At 42.9% G+C, this 24,470-nt stretch overlaps 1 protein-coding gene across 13 annotated transcripts in view; it reads right to left on the bottom strand.

Annotated features, from left to right (window-relative positions):
* Rai14 (retinoic acid induced 14) overlaps nucleotides 1-24,470 on the bottom strand; it is a 165,499-nt gene that overhangs the window by 5,376 nt on the left and 135,653 nt on the right. For 5 of the 13 annotated variants that reach the window (XM_076551749.1, XM_042261415.2, XM_076551751.1 and 2 more), the window contains 11 exons: nucleotides 21,132-21,196; nucleotides 17,526-17,583; nucleotides 16,694-16,764; nucleotides 14,808-14,914; nucleotides 13,708-13,886; nucleotides 13,333-13,361; nucleotides 12,158-12,244; nucleotides 11,117-11,203; nucleotides 7,195-7,249; nucleotides 4,521-4,639; nucleotides 674-2,209 (listed from right to left, as the gene is read on the bottom strand). In XM_076551749.1, the coding sequence (XP_076407864.1) occupies nucleotides 674-2,209; nucleotides 4,521-4,639; nucleotides 7,195-7,249; nucleotides 11,117-11,203; nucleotides 12,158-12,244; nucleotides 13,333-13,361; nucleotides 13,708-13,886; nucleotides 14,808-14,914; nucleotides 16,694-16,764; nucleotides 17,526-17,583; nucleotides 21,132-21,196 (2,393 nt within the window). The remainder of the gene's footprint in view (nucleotides 1-673; nucleotides 2,210-4,520; nucleotides 4,640-7,194; nucleotides 7,250-11,116; nucleotides 11,204-12,157; nucleotides 12,245-13,332; nucleotides 13,362-13,707; nucleotides 13,887-14,807; nucleotides 14,915-16,693; nucleotides 16,765-17,525; nucleotides 17,584-21,131; nucleotides 21,197-24,470) is intronic. The other 8 variants (XM_076551755.1, XM_076551756.1, XM_076551754.1 and 5 more) reach the window with 4 other exon arrangements.

The following is a 24,470-nucleotide window of genomic DNA, read 5'->3' as shown; positions in this document are numbered from 1 at the left end:
GGGTTCCAACACCATTCAGAGCATAAGGGGGTGGGGGTGCAGAGAGAATTCAGGTACACAACGATCCTCAACTCCCTTCTTTTCGCTCCCTTCCATCCTCCGTGCCACACCCAGAATCATCTCTAAATTGCTGGCTGCCCTCACTTGTCACTCTCTATCTGGAGACAGGTCACACTTGTCCTGGATCCCTAATACTAGCTGTGCTGGCTAGGTCTACGTCAACTTGACACAAGCTAGAGTCATCAAAGAGGAGGGAGCCTCAGTTAAGAAAACACCTCCATAAGACCAGGCAAGCCTGTAGGGCATTTCGAGAAGAATCACAGCAACAGCAACCCTAAGACACTAGTAACGAGTGTTAATTATTTAATATTTCTAATTTGTGTCTGTGTGTGGTGTGTGTGAGTACACATGCACTGTTGGGGTTTTAGGTTAGTCTTTTTAAAAAATATCCCAAATACTTTTTGTTTAAAAGACAGAGTCTTACTATACATCTCAGGGTAGCCTTCAATTTATAATCCTACAAGTGCTGGGACTGCAACAGACAGGCACAGAGCCTCTGAGTATTCACACAAGTTGTCAGCAACCAATTCCACAAAGGTTTAGTTGAGGAAAATCTGAAGGGCCTTATTAGGACTTCATGCCAGAAACCCAAGAGCAAGGAACGTTCACCGACCTTTTCGTCCTTATCCTCCTCCAGCTTTGAAGAGGTCTCGGAACATCTTTTCATCCCTTCAAGATCTTCCTGAGCTCGCTGCAGTTTCTGCAGAAGTTCAGTTATTTCCTGCTCTTTGGATTTCAAGAGAGTCTGGATGTTTTCCTTTTCCCTTTTCACCTGAGAGACCTCGCTTCGGACCTGGGCGACCTCTGAATGGGCTTTCTCTTTCTCTTTTACCGAATCCTTTAATTTGGTTGCTAACGCGTTTACTTCATTCTCTAAGGATGCCTGGAGCTTTTCATAGGAAGACTTGGGGACCATGGCATCGGTCATAGCAGCTTTCTCTTCCAGGAGTTGCTTCTCCAGCCTTGTGACTTCTGCTTCCTTGCTCGCAAGGTGCTCTTTGAGGTGGCTCACTTTCTCTTCCATCTCCTTGGCAGTGGTCCGCAGCGTGGTTATCACCTGCAGATGTTCGGTGATGGACACCGAGTTCTCCTTGTGAGCGTCTACGAGTTGTTTGAGCTGAGTCAGCTCGTTCAGTACTCTGGAATACTGGGACTTCATTTCGGACAGTGCTTCTTCAGCTTTCGCCCTGGACACGTTGGTCACGTGCATCAGCCTCTCGTGTTCGGCTTTGTGGATATACTCAGCTGCATCCTCTAGAGATTTCCTCTTCCTATAATCCTCCAGCTCGGCCTGGGCCTCTTTGTACAGCTGTGACAGTTCGCTCACCTGTTTGTTGAGTTCATCTATCATCCTGTTCATGGCCTCTTTCATATCCCCAGCGTCATCAGGGGCTTCCGGCGGCGGCATCTGACTTTTCAGTGTGTCTTTTAGTTTCATGATTTCTTCCTGGGCCTGCTGGTATTTCTCAAACAAAAATGCCTTCTCCTTATTCATATTCTCAATGACAGAGCAGTATGAGCTTTTCATCTCCTCACATTCTTCTGCTGCAGGTGGTTTAGCAGCCCCAGCCTTCTCCTTCTCCACGAGCTTCGTTTCTAACTCCCTAACTCTCTCTCTATTCCTTTCACTCTCTTCCAGTGCATTCTGCAGGTCCTGCCTCAGTGTGTCCACGTCAACATTAGCGACCCCGGCCTCTCGGAGATGTGAACAGCCATCTGCACTCTCCTGGGAGAGGAGACCCAGTTTCATCTGCTTCTGAGCACTGAGGACTTCTTTCATGGCCTCCTCATACTTGCTCTGGGTTTCTTTGAGTTTCTGACTGAGGTCAGAGCCATTCTCTGAAATCTCTGTGCTGTTCACGCACATCAGGTCTGTCCTCTGGGACTGGAGTTCGGCCTGTAGCTGTTTCTTCTCTGCTTCAGAACTCTCCAGTTTCTTCTGCAGGTCTAGCAAAGTGTCTTGTAGCTGCTGGATTCTGACATCGCGGTCCACAGGGGATGTCCCCACAGGACGTTCTACAGATGGAGATGATTTGGCGTCTGAGGAAGGGGCTTCACTCGACTTGTCCAGGGATGGGGCCAGGTCAGTCTGAGTGGAATGGAAAGAGTCAAGGCTTAGGTCTGCTTCGGCCTTCTCGGGTGATCTGGCCTGGGAAAGACACAAGGAATGCAACACTAAGGAGTGGCCAGGTGTGCACACATCTGGGATGTAAAGGGCAACCTGAAGTTTAGGGCTGGAAGAGCAGTGCCATCATTTTCCATGTGTTCTCCAGGATCATGAAGACACATGGTCTGGGGCACCAGAGCCAGACTTACAGGGCATCTTATTCTGTGTTCCATTAGATCACTTCTGTATTTTTTTTTTTTTTTTTTTTTTTTTTTGGTTTTTCGAGACAGGGTTTCTCTGTGTAGCTTTGCGCCTTTCCTGGAGCTCACTTGGTAGCCCAGGCTGGCCTCGAACTCACAGAGATCCGCCTGCCTCTGCCTCCCGAGTGCTGGGATTAAAGGCGTGCGCCACCACCACCCGGCCACTTCTGTATTTTTAAAACACTGGAACTGTTTCATCTGTAAAACCTCCAATTCAGATTTTTCCTTTGTTTCTCCTATCATTTCAATTGCCCAAGGCACTGCATAGTTATTTTTCATCAGGTTCTTAAGAAGATTAGAGATCAATTTTACTAAACCAATGGCTACTATTATATACATTAAAAATTTTGAGCATAAAATTTCAGTTCGTAAAGGTCTAAACAAGAAAGTAAGGAGGAGGGGAAAGGAGGGATGTGTAACCAAAACTCAGGAGACATGAAAAAGTCACGTGGAAACCTTTTATTTATTTTACAAGCCTATTAAAAATTATAATCTGAAAAATAAAGGAGTTTGAATACAGGTGCCCTCCAGGAATGGCTAACGCTCCTGTCAGAAGCAATGGGTTATTAAAAAAAAATCCCAGAGCTAGCTGTATGGGGTATCTCCCTATGAGTTCTGTGTGGGGTATCTCCCTATGAGTTCTGGGTGAGCGAAGTCCAAGGCCCCCAAAGCAAAACAGGTTATTGACATGGCTCCTGACCTTGAGAGTGAGACTCAGTTGCCAAAAATACTTGGGTTACAGGATAAGGAGACACCAAGTTGGAGCTGAGGTGGAAGTTTCCTCCCTACTGGCTAGCTTCACAGCCAGAAGGTGCTATGTAGGCTGATGGGGGAGAAACGTCATCAACAATCTTACCCATTGGTGAACTCTGTGAGTATCATAACGACCCGTCAGGAAAGATGTGTTGCCAAGAGCAACATGGGTATGACGTTTCTAATTGGATTTGAGGCCCACTTTTCAGTGGGAAACTTATACTCGGTCTGTAAACATGGTCAAGAGCCCCATGACTCAGGAAGTCATATGCTCCAGGGGTAGAGGGAATCCACTACTATTGTTTAGTTTTGCTAAATGGTCACAGCCTCAATACTCATGTCTATACACAGAGATTCGTCACAGGTTAGTGCCATGCCCAGTCTTCATCAGAGAAGCTTCTTATTACAGGCGGGTGACAGTTAATACAGAATCCATAACTGGACACAGTGCAAGGAGTAAGTGATGGTGGACGGACTGTCCATCCCAAAGTGGACATCTGTAGCACCTCCTTCTAAAGCTCGGGGAACATCACGGAAGGAGCAGAGGACAGGCTTGAGCCAGATGGGGAGAAGTGCAGCGAAAAGATGTCTTCTGGCCATGAAACAGCCACCGTAAGTAGGAACTCACTGCAGCTGTGATTATCTGCACAGGACCTGCACGAGGTGGGGCCCTTCACCATCACTATGGGTGGAGAGGGCCCATGAGGCCCCACCCCTTCCCGAGGGACTACTGGCTGTTTTGGATTGTTGGGGGAAAGGGGTACCATTTTTTCCTTCAGTGGTATAACCACTGATAAGTTGCTCTCGGTCCAGTAAATAACTTTCTACCCAAGCTTCAGCGGAAACTATAGTTAAGATCCGCGGGTCATACACAGAAGACACCAGGGCAGGAGGGAGATTCGGTTGGGAGGAGGGTTTCAGCAGGAGAGGGAGGGGGATGGGAGAGGAATGGCAGGGTCAAAGTGACCAACTATATTAACATGTAAAACAGTCAAACAACAAGAAAGCAAGATTTAATATACATCAAAATGGAAATATAAAATTTATAAATTGAAAACTGCCATATAAACATCCTGTGTATATCATATACATATATCTAGCCTATATTTAAATTTTATACTTGTCCTTATACTTATTAAACTATACACAATTATACATAACTTAGCAATTTCCAGAAATAGAATTAGTGAACACTTAAATAATCTGAAACCATTAAGGGTTTTAAAGCTAATTATATAGGAAAAGAAGAAACGTGGCTATTTAAAACAAAATATACTTGACTAGCCTTGAACACACCAATACTTGACAGAATAGCCTGTGTCGACGATATATTTACCAACCTGTAATTTATCTTGTAACTCTTTATTGTGTAAGGTAAGGGAAGCGACTTTTGCTTGCAATAGGGCAAGAAGATCTTGTTGGTCAGCTTCAGAGCTTACATCCAATAAGCTGTCAGCACCTGGTGGGGGGTGGCGGGGGGAGAAAAGGAATGCAAAGCAATATTTTTAAACATGAAAGTGTTTTCCCTCTAACTCCTGCCCAGCTGGGCAGAGGGATGGCAGCTTTGAGGTGCTAGCGTTTCCGTCCTGTGGAATCGCAAGCGCACCACTACAGAACACTGGGAACTGGCAGCTTTGGACACTTTCCACTCGCTCCAAGGACCCTATCTCCAGGGGTTTTCACCCCGCTCTGTGCCTCCCATGTCCCAGCTGTGAATCCTTTCAGGTCTCTCGGTATCTGGTTTACTTCTTACCCTGATAATTCAGGCTTTATCGCCTTGCTTGGAAACTCTGCAGGTGACTCCCCAACAAGTCTCTGCCCCCGCCCCCCAATAAAATGGGGCCTGCATGGGGACACCAGAACAGCCCTCCAAGCATACAGAGGATGGGTCATTTCTTTGGATCAAGTGTTTAAATTATTCTCACTCCGAAAACTATCCGTAGGTGGGTCAGAACCTCTCTGTCTGTCCCAGATCTGCTTCTTCAGGTTTATGACTTACAGACCTTTCCTAGACTCCCATTGTTCCTCAGACTCGAGGTTTCTCCCGTGTTCTGTAGATACTCTCAGCACACATTTGATCTCTCACGTTCATCGACAAAGGTCCACGCATGCATCCTTCGGGACACATGTCAAGCTTCTCCTAGGATGGATTCACTGACCAATCTAGCATGAAATGATCTCTTTTGAATCCTACCAAATTTACCATTGTTGGTAAATCTCAATTTTTAAATGTACTGGTTTTTACACCAAAAAAAATTTAAAGGATTACAGAGCAGAGTGCTCACTGAGATGAGGGAGACTCTGATTGCTCACTCAGACAAGGGAGACTCTGAGTGCTCACTCAGACAAAGGAGTACCCTTGCCTCAGAACGTCACTATGCACTGCTCTCTTTATAAAGTCTGTATGATGGAAACATCTTCCTGGTGCTGCTGCTTAGTGACCAAGCTGTGTTACCTCCTGACCACAGCTCCCTGGACACTGCCCAGGGGCCAGAGGTGACAGACCACACTCTGCACACAGCACATTGTTTATGATGCTCATTTTATCACAGCCATTTAAGGCAGAGATGAAAATCATAGTTTTGATGGATGCAAACATGATGTTTCTTCACAGAAAAGCTTGTGTTTGCTAAGGCACTGGTCTGATGTCTGAGGAGTGTGTGACAGTTTGAATCCCCTTGACAGGAAGTCTGGTGGGTGTCCATTTTCTTGGGAGATGAATTAACAGAATGAGAGCATAAGAACAATGCTAGGCAACCGATATTTAAATTACTTCTATGACACATAGATCAGCGGTTTTCAACCTTCCCAATGCTGCCAACTTTTAATATACAGTTCCTTATGGTGTGGTGACCCCAACCAAAAAATCATTTTCATTACTACTTCACAACCATAATTTTTGTACTGTTATGAATAATAATGTAAATATCTGCTATTTCTGATGGTCATTCAACTCCCAAAGGGGTTGTGGCCCACAAGTGAGAACCACTGAAATAGATGCTTTTAAAAGTATCCAATGTAACATTTATTCAGTTATATTAACTGATTTCTACCAGGAATTGGAAAATTTCATTTCTAAAGTCTATAAATCTACCCATACATGAAATGTACAATATTCTAAGAAACTGAATGTTGGAGCAAAGGGGACCTTTGAAATCATATACAATCATTTAAATATAATTCTAAAGATATTATATTCTTTGAGACACGGTGAGTCTAGATATCCGCATCTCCTTTAGAAAGAATTCTTTTTCTTTTTTCTTATTGAGAGAGGGTTTTGCTACACAGCACAGAGCAGTCTCAGAATTGAAGTCCCCGGAGAGATTTTTTTAAAGACACAACTGATTGACCCCTGTCTTGGTGAAGGCACAGGAGCGGTATTGGATTGACTGGCACTCTCTTGGTCTGTGTTCACTTAGAGCAGCCCATGGTGTTAAAGTCAGCTGGTGGTAGTATCACGGTCCCTTGGTGATGTAACTTGCTGCTTGGATGCCACCAGAGTATGGTGCTGTGAGCTGGGAGCCTAAAACTCATGGACTGCATCTCAAAACAGTGCACATGTGTAAGATACATACACGGACCACAGTAATCTGAAGATAACTTGTAACACACTAAATATTAAGATCGAAGCAGGTCTAATAGCCACCATACTTTTTATGGGAGGTACTACAAATGGTACTGGAACGTGTCTACAACAGCAAGGTAACAGGACATTGTGAGTCCTCGTGGCACTGTCCCTACTCTGCTAACGCTATTCATAATTGGAGAGAATACTAGTCGATCGTGACAAATGCATTTTTTTTTTTACATCCAAACTTAATTCTTTAACATGTAAATGAAGGCCCTTTTCAGTAGAGAGAGCATAGCCTATGCATTGCTGGTGGTCCTGGGCTGGGCACGGGCCGGTTCTCACAACCTCACACAGAGTGCGTGACTGGCCTCTGCTCTCTTTGTGGAAACACGTGAGAAACTAAAGGTGCTCAAAGGAAGGAAAACCAGTTTTCCCGACCTTACCTGTAGTGCTGTCGCTCAGTCTGTCCTTGTTTTCTTGTATAGAGCTGATCTCAGCCTGCGTGTAGAAACACAAAGTGACGTGTAAAGAGTTCCCCTCAAGGTGCTCATTACACGTAAGAATCAAGCCACCTTCCCTCCTTGAGTTGAAGCGAGAAGAGCTTGTGCTACTCTACTAATAAAATGGGTAGAAAAATCTCACAGAAAAAGTAAAAATATACGCAAATAACATACACAATTACTTATAAAAGTATAATTTTGAAAATATCAACAACTTTCAGAATGTTTTTCAGAAACTTTATCTAGTTACATTTTAAATTATAATTTATGTAGCAGTTTGTGGGGTCCCAGAGAGACCTTACTCAAGGACAGAGAATCTAGCTGAGCTGCTTTACCCAGCTGGACTGCATAATGAGATGATTTGGCCATGGACGTGGTTACCAGGTGTTTTGAAGGGGCTACACTTGGCTGTATGTTGCGCTTTGATTTTGAAAGAGGGAGGTCTTTTGCTGCTCCCCTGGGTAGAGTATAAAAAGCACATTAGACTAAATCTTGAGGAGACTGGGTATTGACCCAGGGCCCTCCAGAAGTTATCCTGTGTCTCTGTCTTTCTTGTCATCGCCTTCTATCTGTCTATCTATCATTTCCTCATTCCTCTCTCCTCCACCCAAGAACCCTTCGACAGGTCAGAGCTGGACTCCGACAGACTAACAGCAGTTCATTTCTGGACCATGTCCTAAGACCTGAGATAGCAAAGTTTACTTTCATAATAAAGTTAAACAGAAGTAGTATTTATCTGGGTCGTACACTGACTACAGTATATTAAACAGAATGAGTTTTTTGTAGTTGTAATTTGTTAAATTTTCTGCTATTAATCTTTTATTTTTTAAAGATGTGATAATAAATAAGAGCTGTCAGGGAAGACAAAGGTAACTTTGTAAGGGAATAAACATTTTCATGGTCTTCGGTTGAGAGTTAACTCCCTTAAAATTTTGTTTGTCCCTGAAAATCTGTCCATACCCTACAAAACTTCTTAGAACTTTAAACAGACTCTCATTTCAAACATTCAGTAATTTGCCAGAAATCACCCTGTTTCATCCAGATGAGCTACAGATGCGGATAGGAGAGGTCCTTTCCCAGCAAGGGACTTTTCTCCATGTTAATGGAGTGGCTTATCTTTAGAAAAGATAGGCTGTCCTGTCCTTCAAACACAAACTATACGCATGTTCTTCAGCTTTCTAAGGTACACGTTGTAAACCGCTTCCAATGGTAGCTGACAACTTCACGAGACTGTAACGCATCCACAAATAGAGGTACTCTGACAACCACAGATTTCCGTCCATCATCCCCAGCGTTTCCCTATCCCATCCAGTCTCAGCCCGCTCCATTCCCAGGCAGTCAGGACTCCCCTTTTTGCATTTTCTAAAGTTGCTATAATGGGATGCCATTCAGTAAAGGTATCTTTGTGGCTGGCTTTTTCTATTCATCATGATGATTTTCTATTATTGGTGCTGTTTCCATGGCATGCAGCTAGCTCATTCCTTCCAGTTATCATCGAGTGAGGTTCTCTCATACAGATTATCACCTTTATCCACGCAATTATTGACGACATTTACAATGTTTTCAGCTTAGGGACAGTATGAATAAAGCGGTGACATTCAAGAATATGACTTGGTGTAGATATATATTGTCTTTGCTTGGGTAAGCACAGGGCTGGATCATACAGTAGGCACATATTTAACTTGTAACAAAATTGTCAAACATACAAATTATCTAACATTTTACAATCCCACCTGTAGAAAATGATAGGTCTAGTTCTACTGTAATACATGCTCAGCAACCCTCAGTTTTCTGAAACTTCAGCCATCCTAAGCAGTTGCCATTTTTAAAAGTCTTTCTTTGACTTGCATTATTTTTAGAAATTAGAGTCTGTCTCACACTTCAAAGTTACAATGTCATCACTGGCTGAAATGCATTGCTCCTGATTTTACAAAGCTCAGGCTAGGCATGAACTTTCTATTTACTGGGTTGGCACTGAACTTTTGATCTTTGTGCCTCTGTCTCTTTAACTTGGTACTTCAGGTGTATACAACACCACATTTGGTGGTATTCTTTTTCTATCTTAGTATCCAATACAGGATACTGTATTTCATGTACAGAATTTTTAAAAAAAATTGCTGTGGATATCGCTCTGTATAAATAAAATGCTGATTGGCCAGTAGCCAGGCAGGAACTATAGGCAGGACAAGCAGAGAAGAGAATGCTGGGAGCAGGAAGGCAGAGGCAAAGAGACACTGCCGGACGCCGCCATGTTAAGATACCGGTAAGCCACGAGCCACGTGGCAACTTATAGACTAATAGATATGGGCTAATTTAAGATATAAGAACAGTTAGCAAGAAGTCTGCTATGGCCAAACAGTTTAAATAATATAAGCGTCTCTGTGTGTTTATTTTATAAGTGGGCTGCGGGACTGCTGGGGTTTGGCGGGAGCTGGAGAGAAACTCCAGCTACAAAAAATTATTGCCATTTTATAAATACCCAGTATTTTGGAATAAATGAGGTGAGTGCCACCAACCAGAAGTAGGTAATTTATATTGCCTTCAGTTTTTAAGAATTTTACTTTTGGCTGGAGTGATAATTCAGTGGTTAAAGGCAGGTACTGCTCTACCAGAGGACCTGGGTTCAATTCCCAGCACCCCCAGGTTGTATCACTGTCTGGAACTCCAGTTCCAGGGGGGCCAATGTCCTCTTCAGGCCTCCGAGGGCACTGCTTGTACATGGCGCAAAGATTAAATTAAAATTTTTAAACTTTAAAAACATTTTTGAATTTATATGCATTGCATGTATTTATTAGGTACACAGTGATGTCTTGATTTATATGATGAAGAATGGCTAAGCCATGCCAGTTAACATCGCCTCCTGTATTAAGTTTTCGGGGTAAAAATACTGAAAACTTCCTCTTAATAATTATTATTTTTGTGTTCACACACATGTGTTAATACTGTGTGTGTTTCTGTGTGTGTGTGTGTGTGAGAGAGAGAGACAGAGAGAGAGAGAGAGAGAGAGAGAGAGAGAGAGAGAGAGAGAGGAGAGAGGGGGGGAGGGGGAGGAAGAGGGAGAGGGGGAGGGGGAGGGAGAGGGGGAGGGAGGGAGAGGGGGGGAGAGGGAGAGAGAGAGAGAGGAGAGAGAGGGGGGAGGGGGAGGAAGAGGGAGAGGGGGAGGGAGGAGGAGGGGGGAGAGAGAGAGAGAGAGAGAGAGAGAGAGAGAGAGAGAGAGAGAGAGAGAGAGAGAGAGAGAGAGAGAATGAGAAGCAAGTATACCACGGGGTGAGTATGGCCGTTAGAGGACAGCCTTGGGTGTTCATCTTGCCTCTCCTTTGCTCCAGGGGCATTCTCCTGTCTCCATCCCCCATCTCACCCTGAGAATGCTAGGATAACTGGCCCATGCCACTGCACCCAGCTTTATGTGCATTCTGGGGATCTGACCTCAGCAAGTATTTCATCCACCGAGACATCTCCTTAGCCCTCGGCGATTTTAAAGGATAAAACACATTGTGAAGTCTAGTCACTGTGTTATTTAACAGAGTTCTTAAATGCCCCCTCCTCAACAGCTTCCCAAATTCCTCAGTCTTTTCAACCCTAAGAACCATCATTCTAATCTCTGCTTCTCTGAGCTAAAGATTTTACATGAACTTCATTTATCTCTTATTTGAAAATTATTAGTAAATGTGACTTATTTTTTTTTTCTAATCCTTCTATGTTGTCCATGCCAGAAAAAAATAATCAAGGGGCTCTTCGTGATGAAATGTCATGAAACAGTGATTCAAAAACTTAATCTGTTTTGCCCAGTATTCTATAAATTAAAGCAAGGCCATCAGGTATCATACATACAGGAAGAAATTGACCACAAAAAAAAAGGGAATACCTTGAAGGGTGCTTCGGCAAAAAATACTGATTCCTTTCCCGAAAGTGGTGTAGAAGTTATTGATCTTGGGGAAGACACATCACTCAACTAAAAAAGAAAAAGACAACCACTAATAAGGAATGGATCTTCAAAGCCCTGTCTTCCGTGGTGCTGAACATTCAGGGTTTAATCCCTATGGTTAAATCTAACGGTAGGTATGAATAGTTTCATTTAATTCAGGAGCAAACTCCTCAAAGCAGTCCAGTGGCTTCAGGTATTTCTGAAAGCTGTCAGGGTATAACTAAGCAATGCTACTATATTAGCTGCATTAGCTCTTAAAATCTATGTAACTCTACTGTGGGCTGAGAACACTACTAATGAATTTGCTAACACATTTGCAAGTGTTTCCCAGATTCCACAGTCCTTCCCACTATTTTATCTTTTTTTACATCCTTATGCTTGTCTTAGCAATAAAACCTATCCTGTTTCTATTGGATATTTCATATTTTTTGGTCTTGCTCTTCTAAAGTTGCTACTATGTACTCAGAAACAAAAAATTTTAATATTAGCCCTGTATAAATGTAGCTAAAAAAAAAGGGAAATAACATCTTAAGAAATGAACTAAAATCCATTACCATCTATGTCCTCACTAGCTAGCCATCCCCTCTGCACTATTAATATGAGCTAACCACACTCTGAGATTATCTTAAGCAAACACCTCTGTCCTAAAATTTTGAGAAATTTCCTTGAGACGTAGATGAAACCTACAATATTCCAGCTAATAACTGACACTGCCCTTTATTCTGTGTGTGTGTGTGTGCGCGCGCGTGCACTTGTGCATGTGCATGTGTGTTCTTTTGGAGTTCCAACCAAGAGACTCACACATGCTAGGCGAGTGCTCTATCATTACGCTACATACCCAGCCCCACAGTCTGACCCGACAACTACTAAGGAAGATTTAGAATGTGTGCTTAGGGGTCAGTATTACAACATCCCTTTGGACCTGGACATAGAACGATGGCTTTTGGCTTTGCTTATGGTTCATTCGCTTTTGCTTTTTACCTGGGTAGGACTGATAGGAGGTGGTGGAGCTTTGCGTTTTTTTGGAGTTCCACTTCTTTCTGAGCTTATTTTAGAGACTTGATCATGCTGAAAGTTATCACAGTCCAAAGAATGGAGGTGGGTTAGTTATGTTAGGAAAGGCTGAGCAAGTAGCTGCAGCGAACACACGAGAACAACCTGACAGTTACGCAGTCCTAACTTCATCAAGTTCTGAAACACACTGCCCACAGAATAATCAGTACCATGCATGCGCTAAGTTTTCTTCCAGCAACCCATGCTTTCATGGCAAGAAGATAAAAAAAAAAAAAAAAAAGAAGAAGACAAAAGTGAATTAAGGTAGTGTGTGGAAACGGGAAAGGATGAAGACATGCCTACTAATCATCATTCAGAACCCAGAATGCATTCACAGTCAGCTTTCCCTCTTAATGCAGGGTGCTCCGCATCTCTATGGCCTGCTGCTTCCCTTCACCCCACCACCCCGTTTTGAAGGAATGAGGAGAAAGGAGAGCCTCGTATGCAAAGTTTACTGATAAGCAACAGTTAGCACATAATAAACCCAGTATTAAATATGGGCTTTCCATGACTTAAAAACCTCAGTGTATAAATACACAGAACAGCCAGATACACACAAAAAGCCAACATGCTTTTAGGAAAAACTCCCAATAAGAAAATGTCTCTATCACTGCTCTGTATAACACCAATGACAGTTTAAAAAAACAGCAATTAAAATTAAAAGGCTAAATCTCCTATTTTTCACAAATGCCTTAACAATGTCATGAATATGTGTGTGTATGTATGTGTGTATACATATATATATGTATATACACACCCATAGGATATGATATTTAAAATATTTCCACTTAGCTTCAAGATTTAACCACATCGAACATTTTCACACATTCATTATTGCACTTCATTAAAAAAATGCAGTAAGTATGAAGTAAGTATGAAGTATATACTTTTGAAACAATATAATGAAATTGTTAAGAAAATATTTGCCACCATGTAACAATGAATCATTCATTCAAAATTATGTCAGTCTTTTTTAAAGAATTTTCAACCCGATTTTTACTCACTGCCCTAAGGAACTACAGCATTTATTCTCAACATTTTTATATTGCCACAAGCAAAAATTAAAAAAAATATATATAGCACTTTGTCCCCAAGATAAATACCTGCTTCGGTTTGGTTGGGGTCTTTAAATCTAAAGAGAAAAAGTGAAAGAAAAAAAAAAAGACTGTAAGAACCATAATGACTCATATCCTTTACAAAGTTTTGGTGGATGGACACGGACACACACACACACACACACACACACACACACACACACACGGACACGGACACACATACACACACACACACACACACACACACACACACACACACACACACGGACACACACACCATACACAACATTTAACACTTTGTTTTCCTTCAAGCATATATTTAAAAGAATAATAAAACATATCATATTGCCCAAATTCCTTTATCCTTTTGGGGAAAAGGGGTGGATAAATTTAAAACAACACTGGCTGTTTTCTTTTACATACCAGCATCCTGAGAGATTTTTGATAATAGAAGGCTTTGAATTCCTGCATTTTCTGAGAGTTTGGAATAATGTAAGGCATTGTGTCCCAGAGAATCGACAAGGTTCAGGTCTGCACCCTTCTTAATTAAGGCTTCCACAATGTGAGAGCTGCCAGTCTCACAAGCCAGCATGAGAGCAGTCCTAGAGTAGAAAGACCCGAGTTTAATAACAGCCAAGGGCGGGAAGGCTTTCCCGAGATGCATTTGGTCTTGAAAACAAGGAGAGGGGGATTGAGTGCAAAACTGTCAAGATGACTTAAGGTAGTATTTTCAAAACTTTGGACTAAATCAAAATGTTAAACCCTACCTATCCAAATAGCATAGACAGACTTCCACACCTGGTCTACAATGACAGAATTTCCTGTGATTGGCACGAATACCAAGCTTATTTTAGAGGCTGGATTTTTTCACCTCTAGTATTTTAAAGAACACACATTATTAAAATTACTATTACTTTATTGTTGATGTTGTTGTTTTAAGATAGGGTTTCTCAATATAGCCCTGGTTGTTCAGAAATTTGCTCTGTAGACCAGAATGGCCTTGAACTCAGAGATTCTTCTGCCTCTGCCTCCTGAATGCTAAGATTAAAGGAATGTGCCATCACACCCAGGCTTTAAAATTATTGCTATTACTTTTTTTTTTTGGAGACAGGGTTTCCCTATGTAGCCCTGGTTGTCCTGGAACTCACTATGTAGTCCAGGCTGGCTTCAAACTCTGAGATTGGCCTGCCTCTGCCTCCTGAGTTGCTGGATTAAAGGCATGCTCCACCATTGCCCAGGTTAAAATTATTTTTAAATACATTCAATATTTTTACTTTTGTCTTGTTTAGGATGAAAAAAATCACAAGAAATATCTTATGCAGTTCAATATTTAATAATTTCATTGCAGATTCAACTAGCAATTCTGCCCATGGAGGATGGGAGGATTTTTTTTCTTTTTCTTTTTAGTCAAAACAGATTCTCAGTTATCAGGAAGGTAGAAAGTTAAAAAAGAAAACCACTTTGTAACATTAAAAAATAATGGGTATCACTGAAGTTATGACTTTGGCCCTAACGTGTGGTACCTTCCATTTTTGTCCCTGGAATTGACATCTGCTCCATGATCCAAGAGAAACTGGCAGACCTCACTGTGGCCATTTTGGACTGCAAGAAGCAGGGGTATATTCCCATCCTAGGAGAAAAACTCAGATTGTAACTCCAATTCTGAACACCAGGTTCGTAACACCTCTCCCTTTCCACATCTTTCTCCTGACGTGTACTGCTGGGCTACACTTCCATCTGCTGGGATATTCTATGCCCCCCATTAGGGCCACCCTTACACTTAATCACACATCTTATGCAATTTCACCAACTTCAGCTTTTCTCTAGCAGTCCAGCTATTGGGGTTGCTTGCTCCATCACCTATCACCAGCTCTGCCTGGTAATGTAAGAGGAGTGTACACACTACGTGTGTTCAGATGAAAGTATGGGGGGGCGGGGCTAGAGAAATGGCTCAGCAGTTAAGGGCAAGGGCTGCTCTTGCTGAAGCCCTGAGTGTGATTCCCCCACACCCACGTGTAGGAAAGAGAGACTGACTTGCTCAATATGTCCTCTAACTTCATGCATGCTGCACCCCCAGTTATAATAAATATAAAAAAAATTAAATGTAATCATTAAAAAATAAAATTATCGGGGCTGGAGAGATGGTTGAGGTTAAGAGCACTTGCTGCTCTTTCAGAGCAACCAGAGTCAATTGTAGCAGCTCACAATCCAGTTTCTGGGACTTGATGCCCTCTGACCTCTGCAGGCACCAGGCACACATGTGTGTGGTGCACATACATATATTCAGGCCAAAATAAACCAATGGCAGTATTCCCCATTTTAGAATATGGGGATTTGGGACCAGCTGCATAATAAAGTACCCGGGGGACTAGGACCCAAGGCTACATTTGAAGTTCATTTGTGTAATATATTATATATATATATATATATATATATATATATATATATATATATGACCTTGTAGTTTATACATTTTCAGTTTATACATTTATACATTTCAGCCATAATACAAGTTTCAGGCTGTGGAATATGTGGACCTGGGGACTTTTGGAATAGAGATGTTTAGCCTATGTTGAGGTTCAGAAAGTGTAAATGTATTTGCTTTCTCAGGGGCAAGTACATGCAGGTCAATTTTCAGGCTATAGCATGTCATTAAACTCTAGAACCACATGCCATAGATATAAAGGTATTCTTGTAAGAGGCCAGTGAAATTTAAAAAGACTAACAGTTCTCTTCAGAGTTGGGAAATTCTACTAGGACTCATCCAAGGTGATACCGTGAAAGAAAACAGAATTTCTAACTGGATACCTCTGACAGTTTACACTGATCGTCAACTTGAGACGATGTAGACTCACTCTGATGACAAATCTATGGACCTCTGTGGGAGGGACTTTCTAAATTAGGTTAGTTGTGGTAGGAAGACCCACCACAACAGCCAGAATGGCATAGAAAGAAGAAAGCAAGTTAAGAAACAGCATTAGTCTCCCTTCGCTTCACGACTCTGGATGCAGTGGACTGGCTCCCTCAAGTTCCCACTGTCGCGACCTCCCTGACACAATGGTCTGCACCTTCACCGTGAGAGCCAAAACGAAACCGTCCTTTCTTAGCTGCTGTGGCCTCGTACTTTGTCACAGCAGCAAGACAAGTAACATACAAAACTTCCTATTTTTATACACCAAGACACGAAGTTTTATTTATATTTGAGTTAATGGTGGAACACAAATATATACCTAGGATTGACATATAAGACCGTTTTGCAAAAAAAAAAAAAAAAAAAAAAAAAAAAAAAAAAAAAAAAAAAAAAATTCTGGTTGTAAAGAAACAGAATTGTGCCAAACACTAAGGTCTTTAAAGTTTTGCTAGAAATCTGCACCCCACTTCCCTCAGTGTCCATCTGCCCGGTACATACCGAGTCCTTAAGGTTTATGGGGCTCTTCTGTTCACAGAGGACCTGCACAGCTTGAAGGCATCCCTGTGCCGCTGAGGAAGAGAAACACAACCAGTCACCAACAACCCAGATTACCACTTCCGGGAAGGAAGAGTTCACTTCCTGCCCGACAGGTGACCAGCACAGAAGAGAAAGGCTATGTAACAGGTGTGTGAGAACGCTGCTTGATTTCAGCTAACGCCGAAGCTACAGCCACGGACTCCCAGCTCCCTGCAGGCAAGCATTTGCTTAGGCTTCTCACAGGACTTGGCTTTTCTACAACTAGAAATAAAATTAATTCTATATTTAGTCACCCCCGTGAATTCAGTATCAGCATCTGTCACTTGAAGCTGTGACAGACAGCGAAACCAGAGGTGGACAAATACAACTGACGTTTATCGTGATCCCCAAATTAAAAAAAAAAAAAAAAAATCAGTATCTTCTAGTCCTAAAATCCACAGCTGCTCATCACTCTCTACTTTAAAAAGGAACTTTAACTTGATTTCAAGAGTCTACATACATGTGCACACATACATATGCGTGTTAGTACTAGAGTTTAAAACCAGAGCCTTGCACATGCTAAGCACGCCCTTCGTCATTGAGCTTCCTCTCAGCCTGAGCTGAATCTATTAACCACGGACACCGGTCGCATGGCAGGGACCTAACTGTAGGTACGCTCTTTAGGAAATCTGTGTGTGACTTACAGAATAATATGGGACGCCCGTCTGGGAACTCTGGAAACCAGCCCCAGTGAGGTGAGTGAACGAAACAGTTTCTTAGAGTAAAAACGGACCAATGAGAGAATGAACATTACCTGCATAATGTAAAGCTATTTTCCCAGAGCTGTCGGTACTTTCCGCTGGGCTTTTGTACTGCGAGACAAAAACATGTATCTTAAAGTTAACTTCAAAACTACCATCGAGTCCATCCTTCTCCTTCGCACACCACTTCTTCAGAAGGCCACACGCGTACGTAAATCCTACCCTCTGAGCTCCGTGGGCCTACCGTCCTTTATGAGGAAAAAGATACATTCCCAAATAATCACGACACCAGCTACGGTCCCCCCTTTGCTGATCTGGTCATTCAGTCTTCCCTTACAGCATCTCTCCAGGCCCACCAGCTAGCACACATGCTCTAAGATCTCCCATGTGGATCCTTTATTTTCCCATGTTGTCTCTCATGCTCTGTCTCCCTTCCTAGAACCAGCTTTCCCCGAGTCACCTACACAGTCTTCACTTTCCTTGCCTCGCATTCACTCAGGTATCTGCCCTCATGATTCCATAACGATGGCCCAAGCCAAGGTCATCTGCAATCTTTTAGTTTCTACACATTTGCCCTCTGACCCCCCTCTGAGCAGCAGTCTACACTCCTTCCTCATCTTCCTCCTTGAGGCTCTCTGTCTGGCTCAGCCTCTTGCAGCTCCCCACCACTACCTTGGCCAGCCCTCCTCCTCCTCCTCCTCCTACAAAATACATAACCTCACATTCGTCATTGCTTTCTCCGAAGCTCTCTTCTTGGTAATCCCATCTACACCTCCGTCCAGATGTTAGTGACTCCAAACAACAGATGTAGATCCCGACAGCAGCAGCGAGCAAGTATTACGTAAGTTAACGTGTGCCAGGCTCTGAATCAAGACTTGCTTTCAGTCTGCTAGCAACCCAAGTTGGACGACCATCCCTGCAGCCACTTTCAGTGGAAACCGAGGTATAAATAAGTTAATAAATGGCTTGAACTAGGGCAGTGGTGAAGCCAGGATCTGAGCCTGTTGGAGCCTGGATACTTATCATATACAAGTGTCACCTGTGAGTGCCCAGGCTCGGGAACCCAGTGCACTTGCTTGACATCCCTGGTTTGATATCTCCTAAGCACCCGGAAGGCAAGTTTCCCACTCCTCCATCCCTATCTTGTTCCTCCCCGAGTTTTTATCATCTCTATGAACACCAACCGCCATGGTCAGTTTATCCAATGAGATAGACACTGAATTAGCTTTGATTTCTCCTCCTCTTCCTCTTCCTTCGCCAGTATCTCACCCACCACATCCTGTAGCTCCCGTCTCCAAATCCTATGAGAGGTATCTTCTTCTCTTTCTCATGACCTTCATCCTAGCCCTGGGCAGCAGCATCTTATTACATGCATGGCTAGTCTAGCCTCCACTGGGTCTCCTCAATTGTTCTGTCCCCTCGTAACCCCTTCTCTACACAAAAGATCACCCTATAAAACTGTGTATGCCACTGTCTGCCCTTCACAATGCCACAGCAAACCAAGGATTCCTTAGCTTGCACATCTCAACATACAAGGCCCTGCATTTTGTGCCACATTCTCTCAAGTCTTTGCCTCTGAGTCACTCACTGGCTTTCTTCCACCCTGACCAGCACCTGGCTGTTCTATTTGGAATGTGTTCTGCTGGGTTTTTTTATTTTTTTATTTTTTTTGCCCACTGGAGATCTCAACTTAAACATCACCTTCTCTTGAGGGCCTCACTAGAAACCACTTTCTTTCTTAGTACTCCGCAATCTGTAGCACATGTTCCTTTCCTTATTAACCAGACTGTGAACTCCACGAAGACAGCAGCCGCCCTGCTGGCTGGTAGATACTTACTGCTTAGCACCAAACCTAGTACCCCAAGAATACTTGGTATTAGGGAGGGCGGGAGGACTTGCACAGGGAAGGAAGAGAAGTCATTTGAATTTGTAGGACCCCACAAAGCTCTACTTGTGCTAACTGCCTTAAGGAGCCAAGAGTTGAAAACGGTAACGACCAGAGAACAGAACTATCTTCAGCAAACAGGCATGGCTTAGAGAGACCAATGCGCAGGGTACAGAGCAAGGTCTCAGAAAACACTAAATGCAGAGGTACTGGGATGAGGAGAGCATGAGACAAACGGGTCTCATTTGTACACAGCCTGATTCTCAAAGGGGCGAACAACTGGCCAGAGAAGTCTGTCATGTAAGTCCATGGAAGGCTGGATTCTTAACAGTAATCTAGAAAGAACAAGGTTCAGATGAAGTGCAGGCCAGGGGAGGTAAGAACAGGCTACCTTCAAGTGAAATGCTTCCTCTGCTGTGGTCAGAAGAATGGAGATCAAGTTACTACTTACCAAGGCATTGGCCTAATTTTAGAACAGCACAAGGAACCGTTTAAAGCCTTCAAAGATTTCAGAGAAAAACCAAAGCATTTGCATAACCAGATATAAAATTACATTAGAGGCTAGAATATCTGGTCCTAGCCCACAAGGACTCTGAGCCTGTCAGGTTAAATCTTCCTTAAAATCAGAGCCAGATGCACGGGCTAGAGTGGAATGGGAATTTAAAACATATTTTCAAAAAGTATAGTAGGACCCAGGGTGGAGATGCAGGGCACTCTGGCCAAGTGAGTCATTTCTTCCCCACTTTATCCTGAGGACCTTGTCTTGCAGAAGGCAAGTAAGAAAAACTCCATGTTAACAAGTCAAAGCAACTCTCCCAAGTCAACCTCACAAACACAGATCTAGTTTTCCTGATTGTTTTTTTTTTTTTCTGCTTCAAAGACCTGTTTAGGTGAAACATTCCCGGAATGGGCAGTAGCGGGCACCACACAGGGCAAGACAAGGAGCTGTGTGGTCAATGTAGCAAGTTGATGAATGCGACCAACAGTGTGGCCTGAGAAATTCAAATGAAAGCAAGACGACGCTGGGTCTCCAAGAGTGCTTGTGAAGGCTGGGACAGCAGCTTGACAGCACAGACAGTACTCTAAACACTTATTTTATTGCTCCATGCTGTTCCTGAGAAGAGCCAGCTTGCATTTTGACGGGTAACAGCTGGACGTGACTGTAGTGCTGCTATTGGGGGGGGGGGACGGTTCATGAAATACGTATCTTTACAAATTTACGGAGGTCATCACCTTAGGGGGTCATTATAAACTTCCTGGCTAAGTCAGCCAACCAGGGAGTTGGCTAAAAAATTATAAATAAGAATAAAACCGAGCACTTAAGCAAGAACCAAGAATTAACGAAAAGCTCATCAAGTTATGGACCGAGGGATAATGGCCGAAACTGTTAATCCAGAGGCACTGTACCTCCACGAGCAATTTATAGAGCGAACACCAGGACACCACAGAGCCAGTGAGCCAAGGGTTACTACAGTTTGGAAAGTTTAGTGAAACGCTTGCTTTCGGAAAAGAGGAACTGACTAAAGGGGCGGATAATCTGATCCCAGGGAGACAATCCAAAGTTTGGTGAGGATCCACTTCTCTTCTAGTCGAGTTGCCATGGAAACATGGAAATAGTCTTATTATTGGCTGTTCTGTACAAATGGGCTGTAGGACAGTATTAACAGGGGTATGTACTGAGAAGGGGTATTTCTCCCTTTATGAATAAGGTTACCTTTAAATTCATAATGAATAAATATAAACAAAGTGACACCTCTGGGAGTCCCCTGCTTACCTGAAGGAGCTTCCTGATGTACTCTGGGTGGCCATTCTTGGCTGCAATATGTAAAGCACTGTGTCCTAAATGGATTAAAAGGGAAAAACCGGGGAAAGTGGCCACGTTAAAATAAAATTTAAAAAAAAAAAAAGTTTTCTTATATGTTATCATACAAATTAACTGGTTTCCTTATAGCATTTTCATGCATATTAATTTTGGTTGATTGCCCCAGGCCTGCTCTTCTCCCCATCTCTCTGCACCTCTCTGTTCTTATGCCCTCACCCCTGTTCTTCCCCTTTCTACTTTCATGTCACGTGTTCTAGTATGATCCTGCCAGCCCCCTTCCTTAAAGCTGATTTTTCTCCCCTTTCTCAAGATCCTCTCTCTAGTTCCAGGACCATAATTATTACCCTTAGAAGCTAGGACGTGCATAGGAGAAAGCATGTGGTGTTTGTCTTTTTGAACCCGAGTTACCTCCATACAGTATCTTCCAATTCTATTCATTCTCCTGCAAACTTCATAGTTTCATTTTTTTAATAGATGGATCAAATTCCATTGTGTATATGCAGAACAGTTTTGTTATCCATCCCTCTGTTGATGGATGATTCAACTGCCTTGCTATTGTGCTTAGAGAAACCATAGGCAGGTATGTGCAAGTTTCTCTGTGGAAAGTCTTTGGGTATATGCTCAGAGATGGTACAGTAGGTGACGCTGTAGTTGTTTTTTTTTTTTCTTGTTTGGAAATCTCCACACTGATTTCTATAGTAGCCACACAAGTTTACGCTCCCACTAGCAGCCAATGAGTTCCTTTCCCCTCAGCTTTTCTTGTCCTTTATAATTCAAAGTGGATCAAAGACCTTCATTTAAAACATGATCAGCTGACGCTGTTTGAGTGGCGGACAGGGATAAACACAAAGCTAAAAGTATGGACAAGAACTTTCTGAATAGCACACACTTCCTACATAGTTTCTAATTGCTGTGCCAAAGGCAGCTAGGAGAAACAGTCTCCAACAAAGCAGGGACTGTTCCTTTAGAGATTACGGCCCCACCTTCTTTAGTGTGACCACGGAGCATCCCACCCACAGACAACACTCAGAGGCCCCAACCACACTGTCCCCTGCAGGTTCCGTTCAACTCTGGACAGGACCGCGTAAGTGCCGTATTTAGCTGATGTGTATGCAAAATGCCCATGTCCACAACTGTCACATCAGAGTAGAATACCTCAGGCCTAGAAACCCAGAAAAGACAGCCCACAAGCCAGCAGACAATATTCCAGAAACCCATCTTACGTTTGACCTCCCATTTCTCTCTCCTCAAAATAGGCTCAACCCTAAACAAATGTTACCCTGGGTTTCCAGACTTTTACAAGACCTTGCTTAGTTTACATGTGAAAGGAGCATTGAAGTCCCCTTCAGAAATGCAGCAGGCAGGTAACTTCAAGACATCCTCCGGTGCTACCCAACTGCCCAGTGCCAAGTGAACCTTCACACCAGGGCCTCTACAGCTGCTGTATGTTTAACCTGCATTCTCTTCCCCTCAAACAGCCACACAGTTTGTTCTCTCACCTTCAGATTCAACTTGAAGGCTGCCCTTTCGATGGGGTCTTTCCTGGGCTAGGGATGTAGCCCAGTTTAGCAGAGTGCTTGCCTAAGTGTGCGTGATGCCCCAGGTTTAACACCCAGCGCAGCACAAATGTGGCATTGTGATGGGCTGTGATAACAGCACTCAGATCAGGCGTTCAAGGACATACTTGGCTATATGGCTGGTGGCTGCCTCAGGACACATGAGACCCTGTCACAAAACAGAGGTCTTTTTCTGTCCTACCCATTACACGTTCCATTTCTTCCCTAACTCCTTTTACTCTGGGTTTCTGCTTCCTTCTTCATAATACCTCACATCTTGCAGTACTCTGTTCTCAGCTGTAGAGTCAAGATCTATACTGCTGACCACACACACACACACACACACACACGCACACACACACACACACCCCTGTTGGTTAGCTGGTCCTCTGCCTGTGCATAGTTGTTTCACTCCCTATTGAGTTCCTAGCTCCCACAATACCGCTGGTGAACAGCTGGTTCTCAGCATAGTCCAGTCATCTTGAATTAAAGAGGATGCTAATTTCAATGTCTGTAATGAGCGGCTGGTTGCAACTGCCAGCCAACTCAATATACCCAAGAAAGCCTTAAATCTTGTCTTTCCCGATTTGTGTGACTAATATATCCCCAAGTAACACTCATAAGCAACCTTTATTTTGGGACTTGTTTCAAACCCAGTTTCAACCTCAACACTATTGATGTTTTACACTGGATAACTGCTGTAGATGATCATTCTGCTAACTCTATTAATCTGTTACTCTGCTTCCCTGGCCTCCACCCATGAGAAGTCTAGTTGTGACAATCAAAACCATCACCAGGCATTGCAAAATGTCCCCTAAGTGCAAAAAGGGCCTAGGGTTGAGACCTAAGACTTTAGAAGAACAATTTCTTTTATATGATGGCCCAGTTCCAAAATACCATTTTTTTTATTAGTCTTCACTCAGCGCTGACTAGAATTTACTAGGAAAATCACATGGCTAGGAAATACCTTAAAGATCAAGAGGGTCAGGAGATCATGGGAGCCACATAAAAGCATCCCAATCCTCAAAAGAACAGCTCTCTTCTATTCTGCAAAAGATAGCCTGAGATGTTAAGGGCTAATGCGTGAAAGATATTTGTTTAGTCAGTGTGGGATACTGAGGCAGAAATCTCTCAACCCTCTCTTGAAAGGATGAGGGAAAAGAGACCCCTGGAAGTAAGAAAATAAGAATTTTTTCTATTCTTTTTCATGTACAGGATGCCCCTCTCTTTTTCAGAATTAAATAAAGCCTAAGAATGAGAGTTTCATTATACTGTGCATTTAACAGGCTTTGGTGGTTAGCTTGGCCTCTCCAGACATCATTTATACCACTGTTGCTAAGGACAAGCACATTTTTTAATTTTAAACAAATGCCTTACAAATGAACTTCTGGAACGCATCCTGATTGTAAACTATGGACTGTTTATACTGTGCATGCAATGCATTAACTGTTGTCTACCCTGGGAAAAGAAGCTATTCTATACAAACACCATTCATCTGACGAAGGCATAGTTGTCCAAAGACAACATGGTAGGAACATTCAAACAACATACCATAACTAAATATCAGGCTTTTGTTTCATTTCCAGGGTTCTGGTCATACCTAGACGTGAGTGATTGATGTCTAGAGAAGCAAAATTCATCTATTCCCCTGTGATGTGTGCCCTAAATAGCAGCATAAGAGTACTTTTCGCTTGGTCTCAATATCCAAATCACAAATCATTCCCAGACACTACCA

Source organism: Peromyscus maniculatus, chromosome 15 (genome assembly GCF_049852395.1).
Source record: "Peromyscus maniculatus bairdii isolate BWxNUB_F1_BW_parent chromosome 15, HU_Pman_BW_mat_3.1, whole genome shotgun sequence".
Lineage (NCBI taxonomy): Eukaryota > Metazoa > Chordata > Mammalia > Rodentia > Cricetidae > Peromyscus > Peromyscus maniculatus.
The sequence above is the reverse complement of the archived record's forward strand: the minus strand, read 5'-3'. Positions and strand labels throughout refer to the sequence as shown.